Below are 10,093 nucleotides of genomic sequence, written 5' to 3'. Positions count from 1 at the left end.
TTTTCAACAAAAGATACTTAAACTTTAACTACCAAATAAAATTTACTATAAACTAGCTCATTAGCTACAAATTTTCAAACTGTTTTCAATTTTTATATAACAACCATTTCATCAATATAATCAATAACGTATAATGTATCAAATCATTTATTTTTCCTTATAAATAAAGTTAAGAGAAGGTCGATTAGTGTTTAATTTTTTTTTATTATCAGTTACGAATTTCTAGTGTAAAAAGAAAGGCGTAATATTTTTATATTATAATAGTGATATTTGGTTAAGGTTTATTTTATTTCCAACAATTTGTATAATTAATTAAGAGGTTCATTCAAGATTAGGACATCATTTTAATATTTTTTAAAAACTACAAGATTCAAAATTTCAAGTTGATTTCAATTTAAAGAATTTTAAGAGTATAATTGGTTGAAGTCTTCCTGAATTATAATTGTTTTTCAATTTTTATTTTTATTTAGATTTTGTTTTCAAATTTCAAAATGATTAATGATAATATTAATAATAATATTCAATTTACTCCTTCTGCTGCTTCAGGCGTTGTAGAAGGGGAATCTACAACTGCCATCAAGAACAACATTAATGTCAAATATGAAGCAAATGCTGTTGATTCTAATTTAGATGAACAATTCAAAAATATATCACAATTTGTTTATTTAGAAGCAGCAGCAGAAGGATCAGGAAGACATGAAGATAAAGAAGTTGAAGAGAATAATAAATTTCAAATTAGTTCAATTAAAGAAGAACAAATAGAAAAAGAATCATCATCTTCATCATTAGATATTATGTCAACTCAAAATAATGAAGATTCAAATGATGATTTTAATGAATTTATTGATATTCCGAATTTAGTATCTGATAATGAATCAGATGAAACAAGAACAGTTTCTACTAATTATGATATTTCATATTGGAATCAACAAAGATCTTTGCAACCAACCCCAGCAACAATTCAAACATCAATTGCTTCCCCCTCCCCATCACCTTCTCAACCACCATCACCACAACAACAACAACAACAACAACAACAACAACAGCAACAGCAACAGCAACAACAACAACAACAGATTCCAAGAAGTGTACCAACAGCTAATGAAATACAAATCAAAAAAGAGATCATTGAAAGCTTAAGTAATTTAAGAAGTAACTTTCAAAATCAAATAACTCCACAACAATTTAAATATCAACGTACTCAATTAATGACAATAATTGTTAAATATGTTGCCACCAAAATTTATAATACTTTCCCACCAAATCCAACATTTAAAAAAAATGATTTACCATTAGATAAATTTCTTTTATTATTAACAAGTAGATTAAAAATTTCATTAGATGTATTTTTAAAATCAATAATTTATTTATTTAGATATATGGATATTATATATTTATTAAGATATTTAAATCAAACAAATAATTTTGTTAATTATAATGATATGGGATTTGAATTAAAGAAATTAATAATTGGATGTTTTAAATTAACTATTTTAAAAGAAAATAAAATAATTAAACAAAAACAACAAAAATTTAATAATAATAATTTAATTAATAATAATAAATTTGGTTCAATAAATAATTTAAATTGGGAAAGGATCACTGGTTTAAAAAATCAAGAAATTAATAAAATTGTTAATCAATTAGTTAATAGAATGAATGGTAAATTAAATATTAAAGATATTGAAGTTGTTAGAATGAAGAATGAAATGTTTAGATTTGTTAAAATGGTTTCAACTGAAGCTTAGAAGAAATTTTGAATAAATGAGAATATAAGATTGAGCACTAGGGCTTAGTTATAATTATTCATTGTTCCATTTACAATTTATGCGTGGTGTTATATTGTTTGGTTTGGTTTAGCTGTGAAATGACTTTTTATTTTTATTTTACGAGAATGGTAAATGATGGATTTGAATAATTTGGAGGTAGAAATTTTTTTCCACTGAATTGTGAAATCCCCGTAATTTTTTGTTTTTATATCTTTTTTATATTTTATTAATATGTTTTTAAAGTGTATAGGTTTTTTTTAAGATTATTTGATATTAGAAAAATTAGTAAAAATTGAGTCTTTCAAATTCAAAAGACTTTATTAACTTCAGGAATTGAAGCTGAAACTTAAGGTCATTGAAATTCTGCTAAAACAATTAATTTGTTTGAACTGGATTTTTGAGCTGTGTTTCAAGTACTTCAGTTCAAAAGAGAAATGGAAGAGAACATAAGTGATCAACCAAATTCAATTTTCAGAAATGCTTTCGCTTTAATGGACTGATAAGTTTAATAATTCAAGACTTCTTTCCGTTGTGTTTCAAATTTAATTCAACAAAAGAATCAAAGAGAGCATAAGAGATCAAAGACTAAATGCAATTTACAGAAATGGAATTAGTTGTACAATTCTAAACTGACTAAAAGTATTAATGACTCAAGACTTTTTTTATTTAATGTCATTTGAAACATTATACTTTTAACTTGATTTAAAAATTTTGCAACCATAAATTCTTAACAAACAAAAACGAGAACTATTTCAAATCATATATATCAGAAAGGTAACTAATAATTTATGACTCATAAATTATTTTTTTAATTCATTTTAAGGCAAATTACCAGTCACTACCAATTGAGATTAAAAAATTTTATTATGACACATTTTTTTCTTAGTGAAAAAAAAAAAATTTTTTTGTGAGCCGCGATAAGAAATCAAGGTGTAAAGATATTTATAATAAATTATGTAATATTAATACTAGCTATTATATAATTTAGTTGTAAAATATTACATAATTAGTATGACTTAATATAATTTAAATTTTATTACATAATAAAAAAAAGAATCATAGGAAATATAAATTTTTCACTTTTTTCCATAGCTATTTTTTTTAATTTTCACTTCTTTTTTAAAAAACATCATCAATTACATTTGTATCGTTTATATATATTTGAAAATAATCAAACTAAATAATCAAAAATCTACAGAATTATTAATCAAATTTTCAATTGTCCAAATAATCAAATATTAATTTTTTGCAACAATTACCCCATACAATATCATAAATATCACTAGATTAAATAAATAAATAAATAAATAAATTCAAAATAACAAATAATTTTTAAAAAATGTCAGTACAATCAAATCCATATGGACCAAACCCTTCTGATTTTTTATCAAATGTAAATAAATTTGAATTAATAGAAAGTACATTAAGAGAAGGTGAACAATTTGCAAATGCATTTTTCACAACTGAAAAAAAAATTGAAATTGCAAAAGCTTTAGATGATTTTGGAGTTGATTATATAGAATTAACTTCCCCAGTTGCTAGTGAACAAAGTAGAAGAGATTGTGAAGCTATATGTAAATTAGGATTAAAAGCTAAAATATTAACTCATATAAGATGTCATATGGATGATGCAAGAGTTGCAGTTGAAACTGGAGTTGATGGAGTTGATGTTGTTATTGGTACTTCACAATTTTTAAGAAAATATTCTCATGGTAAAGATATGAATTATATTGCTCAAAGTGCTATAGAAGTTATTGAATTTGTTAAATCAAAAGGTATTGAAATTAGATTTTCAAGTGAAGATAGTTTTAGAAGTGATATAGTTGATTTATTAAATATTTATAGAACAGTTGATAAAATTGGTGTAAATAGAGTTGGTATTGCTGATACTGTTGGTTGTGCAAATCCAAGACAAGTTTATGAATTAGTTAAAACTTTAAAATCAGTTGTTAGTTGTGATATTGAATGTCATTTCCATGATGATACTGGTTGTGCAGTTGCAAATGCTTATACTGCTTTAGAAGCTGGTGCAAAATTTATTGATGTTAGTGTATTGGGAATTGGTGAAAGAAATGGTATTACTCCATTGGGAGCATTAATGGCAAGAATGATTACTGCTGATAGAGATTATGTATTATCAAAATATAAATTGCATAAATTAAGAGATTTGGAGAATTTAGTTGCTGATGCTGTACAAGTTAATATACCTTTTAATAATCCAATTACAGGATTTTGTGCTTTTACTCATAAAGCAGGTATTCATGCAAAAGCTATATTAGCAAATCCATCAACTTATGAAATTTTAAAACCAGGAGATTTTGGTTTAACAAGATATATACATTTTGCTAATAGATTAACAGGATGGAATGCTATTAAATCAAGAGTTGATCAATTAAATTTAAATTTAACTGATGATCAAGTTAAAGAAGTTACTGCGAAAATTAAATTATTAGGTGATGTAAGACAATTAAATATTGATGATGTTGATTCAATTATTAAAGATTTTCATGCTGAACAAACTACTCCTGCTTTAAAACCTGTATATAAAGGTAATAATGAAGAAGTTATTGAAGTTGAATCAGAAACTAAAAGACAAAAATTAGAATAAAAAAAAGTTGAAACATCTAATTTATTGTGATTAATAGTTTTACGAATAATGGTGTTTGTTTGTTTTTTATGGTTAAAAGTTAATTTATTTAGATTGTTTTTATTAGTTTACAAGTTAATTTATTTAGTATAAAAGTTCGCTCAAAAGTCATAGCGTTTTATATTACTTGCTTGTGGTGAACAATCCACTAATCTACGTATAATTCTTATTGAAAATTTTCCCTTTTATTCCTAAATAAATATTTCTTAATCAAAATCTAATGTACATAAATTCCTACTAATATTGTTTTTATTTCAAAAATACATATTACTTGATCTTTTTTCATCATCATAATTTAAAACTCCTACACCTCCATTATTATTGGAACCAAATTCATTAACAACTTGTTCAACATTAGCAACACTAAATTCTAAATCATCAGTTGTAATCATATCCCAATATTTATAAATCATCATTACTGTGAAAACATTACAAACACTACCAAAAAATAATCCATCAACATAATGAGAAGCACCTGAACATATTTGCATACTAAATACATAAGTTAATATTTGACCAGCAACAAAGAAAAATATACCTAATAATATAGCACCTAATGGCCACCATGAATCTAATGCAAATACAACTAATATAATTTGTGATACAATATAAGTAGCTAATATAATAGCATTAATAACATAAGTAAAAATAAATAATGTAGTAGTTTTTCTAAAATCTAAAGCAGTATTCCAATGTTTAAAAGTAATTAAACTTATAATAAAATTAACAGCAAACCAAATAAAAGTTATAATTCTTAAACTCCAAATAGATTTTCTTGTACCATCTTCCCAAAATTGAAAACATAATAATCCATTAAATAATAAAACAATACAACAACTACTAGCTAAACCTATTTGTAATGAAACAAAATAAGCATAAGTAGAACTACTTGGTGGTGCAACTCCACAATCAACAATTAAACTAGAAACAATTAATCCAATCATTAAATACATAAAATTTAACATTTCAATTCTACCAATAGCTGTATATTTTGCTCTCATATTAAATATAATAATTAAAAATATAATTAATCCACCAAAATGTACAAATGCATTACCAATTTGAAAAATCATTGTATTTGCTAATTCAACACTTCTAGCATAACATTGTGGTACTATACCTCTTTGAAATGATGCTGATTGATTTATTGCCCCAATTACTGAACATAAAGGTAGTGATGTTTTATTACATATAGTATCAAAGGATCCAAATGCCATTGTAATTATGTTTTTGAGATCAAATTAATTTAAATAGTTAAGGTTAAGTTGGTTTTAAATGCTGTTTGATTTATGAAAACACGATATATAAAATTTTTTTTTTCTTATATGTTGTATTGTAATGGCTGTGTAAAGTTATATTATTCTAGATAATCTAGCCAAATGATTAGTGGTTGGTAAGGTATATATGTATAAATTAAGCGAGTGTCGATATCCTTAAATGGTTTTAGTAAGTTTGATAGAAATATAAACTCGTTATTACTTTTAAATATATATTGTTATATTATTAGATCAATTTTTTTGATTTCGTAATTAAAAAACAAAAATTCTAATTTTGTTTCTTTTTTTTAGTTCAATATTTTTAATAAAACACAAAATCAAATGAATATATTTTTAGAATTTTTTTGATCTGGTGAATTAAATATTGAAGAATTAAAGGTAATTAAAAGAGATCAATATTATTAATCAATTGTAACTTAAAACAAATTTCATTATTAAAACTATATACAAATACTAAAATAATAAATTTGAAAATAAAAAACAAAGTATACATCAAGAATTGAAATTATATTATTGAAAAATCCGGTTTAACACATATAAAGTGAAAAGTATTAAGTTTATTTAATGATAATAAGGTGGTGGTGGAGCAGTAAATAACCCTGAATAATTAAATGAATCATTATGAATTAAATTTGGTTGTTGACCAATACTACCAATTTTATTTAATTTCTTATTATCAGTATTATTTATATTCAATTGTTCTTGTAATTTATTATTAATCTTGTTTATATCAATATGATTAATTGATTTCTTATTATCTAATTTATCTTCCTTTATATCATCAAGATTGGAATCTTTTTCATTGTTATTTATTAATAAAGCACTGTTTGTTCTTATTGGTGAAGTACTTAAAGTTCTTTGAGGTACGAAATTGAAATAACCAGTATTTCCTAATCCTAAACCTCCACCATTTGTAATTACTTTATCATAAATTGTAGAAGGTGTTGGAGATTGTGTAGCTTTCATAAATTCTTGATATATACGTGATGCTTGAGCATTATGATTATGTTCTTGTTGTTGTGATGGTTGTATATCATATTCTTTAGTTTGTTCTGCTTTTCTTGGAGTTGGATGTTGTAATGATGTTGGGGTTTTTGATTTGATCGGTGTTTTTATTTGACTATACTCATGAATTGTGGAATTGTTTACTGTGTTATCTAATAATGTTGAATTGGAGCTTATTGTAGTTGTTGGAGTTAATGGTGCACCGATTGATTCGCTCATGGTACTATTATTATATGTTGATGATGATGATGAAGAAGATGATGATGATGAAGATGAAGTTGATGGTGTAGATTTCTTCTTATTAAATTTAATGACTCTTCTTTTTGGTTTAATTGGAGCATCTTTTGTAAATTTATAATAATTATTTGCTTGAATTGATGAAATATCTTTTAATAAACCATCTGTTTTATTATATGGTTCATCAGTCAATACATCAATTGGAATTCCATTATTGTTTAATGAGTTTGATTGAGCAACGTATTTTTGTAATTCAATATTATTAATTGATAAAGAATTTAATAAATTTGGATAATTTTTATTGAATTTATCCATATGAGTTCTTTGTATAATATTTTTAAATTTTAAAATATTTAAACTCATAGTTTCTCTTGATTTATAATATCTTAAATTTTTTTGTAAATTTTTAGAAGAATAAATTAATGATAAATCTTCTTCATCTTCTAATAATTTCAATGTGGAAGTACTTGAATTGTTATTGTTAGTTGAATCTACTGAAACATTGGCAGCAAATTTATTTTTTAATTCATTAACATTATTATCAAGACTTAAATATTTTAGAGATAATTGATGAATTAAAGTAGGTAAAGTTTCTCTAAATAAATCTCTTATTTGTGATTCAATTTGTTTTTGTAAAAAATTTGCCAATACTTGAACTGTATCAAAAGTAGAACTTACTTTTATACTATCTAATGGATCATTTTTAAATACTAAAGTTAAACCTTTTGATTTTGAAAATACAATTGTACCAATACCACTAATTTTAATATCAGATAATTTTAAATCTAATGGTATAGCAAATTGTTCATTTGATAAAACAAATTGAGGAGTTATAAATTCATAATCTTGATTAATTTCTTGTTCCATTGAATTTGAATAATAAATATTTAAAGGATTTGCTTGAACTTTTGTATGTAAAGTTAAATGAAAATCTCCATTATAATTTATTTTAAATATACCTCTAAACCTATCTTTATCTAATTCACCAATTTCTAAAATTTCAAAATCTGGTGCAGTTTTACCAAAATTTAAATCTTTTATTGTTATATTTGATGCTAAAATATTTGGAGTTTTACCTGAATTTAAAGCACTTGTTAATATTTCTTTAGTCCATATTGATAATGAATCAGTTTCTAAAGAATTCCAATTAACTTTAAAAGACATTGTTGAAATGTTCTGGTTATTCTATTTAATTAAAATGAAAAAAGGGTTGTTATAAAAAAGTTGAAATGATAAACAAAAGAAAAATTGTATAAAAATAAAAGGGGTGCGTAATATTGTAGTATAGATAATAAGATAGTATTGAATAGATTATATATGTGTGTGATTGTAAAGTTAAGTGATCTTCTTAATTATAAATTGGTGATGATGATGATGATTGAATGATAATATTATTATGATCAAGAATAGTGAAATAAATGATATATATATTAAAAATATATAAAAAGTCTTTAATATCGTATGATAGAAAATAGAATTTTTTTTGTAAGTAAAAAATTTTTTTTTTTTCTTTTTTTTCTTTATGATTTTTTAAATTTGCTTAATCAGAGATTTTTTGCGTAATAAGATTTAGAAGTAAAATACCGGGGAAGTTTTGAGATTACAAAACTAAATAATTATTATCTATCAAGATAAACTTGACATCTTAATTGACTACAAAGAGTTTTCTTGGAGATTGAATAACTTATATTTGAATTAAATATGTCTCAACTTAAATTGTATCGTCAATATATTTATTTATGTATTTAGTAAGTTTTTAAATCGATATTATATACTAATTCTTTTTGTTTATATTTCGTCATTTAACATACTAAACTATAAATTTTAAACTCCGTATTTAACCGTTGCGCCATCTATAATCTATAATTGTTGCTACCATATTATTCACTCAATTGAAAATTTCAAATAACAATCTTATGTCAGGGTTCGTTAAGTTACTGTATTCCTCAAATCAACTCGTAATAGTAAAATATAATTAGTAAAAATGTAAAAGTTAATTGAATTATTGGAATAAATGACTTTGAATGAGGTGTAAGAGTTAATTTTTAGCTTCATTAATAAAAGTTCAACTAAAAGTGATGAATGATCAATTAATTAGCAGCTTGAAGAGACGAAGGTACAACTTTTTGTTAGAATTGGGTTTATGAAGTACTTTACAACGCTTTTAACTGTTTGTACAAATCAAATCGTCTCTTTTAGTCAGAGAGATTCACAAAATCATATTTGAATCGTAGTGGTACAATCTAAGCAAAAAAATAGTAAACATTATACGAGACATAGAACGGCTAATTTTTTATAATTATGAGAGAGAGAGAGAAAAAAAATGATTTTCAATATTTAACATGTTTTATAATTATACATATTAATACTGTATATTATAATATATTCTACAAACGAAATAGGTTTAACCGCAAGTATTATAGTGTTACACCACAACTACAAAACACGTCTATATTAAACTACATTTTATTAATTAAAGTATAAAGCTATTGCGAAACGTTAAAAAAACGCGTGAAAAGGTCACATGTCAACTACTACATCAATAAATAAAACTCCGAATCTACCTCAAATCAATTCAATTTATGATTCCAAATTACAAGATTCGAACAATCAAATAATTGATTTTGCAAATTATAAAAACAAAGTCATAATAATATGTAATACCGCATTATTATGTTCATTTACACCACAATTTTTACAATTACAAGCATTATATTCAAAATATCACCCCAAGGGTTTAGAAATTTTTGCATTTCCATGTAATCAATTTGGAAATCAAGAACCAATTGAACATTCTAAAATTATTGCATTACAATGTCAAAAACAATTTGGTGTAACTTTTCATATTATGAAAAAAATAAAAGTTAATGGAGAAGATGAACATGAATTATTTAATTTTTTAAAATTTCAAAAACCAGGGATGTTTGGATTTAGGGGAATTAGATGGAATTTTGAAAAATTTATAATTAATAAAAATGGTGAAGTTGTTGAAAGATTTGATTCTTGGATTGTTCCTTTACAATTTGAAAGTTATATTAAACGATTATTAGAGGAAGAAATAAAAGAAAAAGAAAAATTAATAGAAAAGGAAGACGAAGTAAAGAACAAAGTAGAAGTAACGAGTACGGAAAAAGAATAACAATGATCCTTTTTAAATA

The 10,093-nt window shown here is 23.8% G+C and overlaps 5 protein-coding genes across 5 annotated transcripts; 3 read left to right on the top strand and 2 right to left on the bottom strand. All coding sequences in view use genetic code 12, as the record gives it.

Annotated features, from left to right (window-relative positions):
• Nucleotides 1-491: 491 nt before the first annotated feature.
• KGF54_004912 (uncharacterized protein) lies at nucleotides 492-1,748 on the top strand (the record flags this gene model as incomplete). The annotated part of the gene is made up of 1 exon (XM_051765662.1): nucleotides 492-1,748. The coding sequence occupies one exon, from the start codon at nucleotides 492-494 to the stop codon at nucleotides 1,746-1,748; it is 1,257 nt and encodes a 418-aa protein (XP_051618953.1).
• Nucleotides 1,749-3,108: 1,360 nt separating this feature from the next.
• Nucleotides 3,109-4,377, top strand: LYS22 (Lys22p; the record flags this gene model as incomplete). The annotated part of the gene is made up of 1 exon (XM_051765661.1): nucleotides 3,109-4,377. The coding sequence occupies one exon, from the start codon at nucleotides 3,109-3,111 to the stop codon at nucleotides 4,375-4,377; it is 1,269 nt and encodes a 422-aa protein (XP_051618952.1).
• Nucleotides 4,378-4,670: 293 nt separating this feature from the next.
• On the bottom strand, nucleotides 4,671-5,633 carry CHS7 (Chs7p; the record flags this gene model as incomplete). Its single annotated transcript, XM_051765660.1, has 1 exon — nucleotides 4,671-5,633. The coding sequence occupies one exon, from the start codon at nucleotides 5,631-5,633 to the stop codon at nucleotides 4,671-4,673; it is 963 nt and encodes a 320-aa protein (XP_051618951.1).
• A 621-nt stretch (nucleotides 5,634-6,254) lies between these two features.
• MDM34 (ERMES complex subunit) lies at nucleotides 6,255-8,099 on the bottom strand (the record flags this gene model as incomplete). Its single annotated transcript, XM_051765658.1, has 1 exon — nucleotides 6,255-8,099. The coding sequence occupies one exon, from the start codon at nucleotides 8,097-8,099 to the stop codon at nucleotides 6,255-6,257; it is 1,845 nt and encodes a 614-aa protein (XP_051618950.1).
• A 1,360-nt stretch (nucleotides 8,100-9,459) lies between these two features.
• Nucleotides 9,460-10,074, top strand: GPX3 (Gpx3p; the record flags this gene model as incomplete). The annotated part of the gene is made up of 1 exon (XM_051765657.1): nucleotides 9,460-10,074. The coding sequence occupies one exon, from the start codon at nucleotides 9,460-9,462 to the stop codon at nucleotides 10,072-10,074; it is 615 nt and encodes a 204-aa protein (XP_051618949.1).
• Nucleotides 10,075-10,093: the final 19 nt, after the last annotated feature.

The sequence above is a fragment of the Candida jiufengensis genome, assembly GCF_024610255.1.
Source record: "Candida jiufengensis strain CBS 10846 chromosome Unknown scaffold1, whole genome shotgun sequence".
NCBI lineage: Eukaryota > Fungi > Ascomycota > Pichiomycetes > Serinales > Debaryomycetaceae > Lodderomyces > Lodderomyces jiufengensis.
This window is presented reverse-complemented; position numbering and strand designations above follow the sequence as displayed.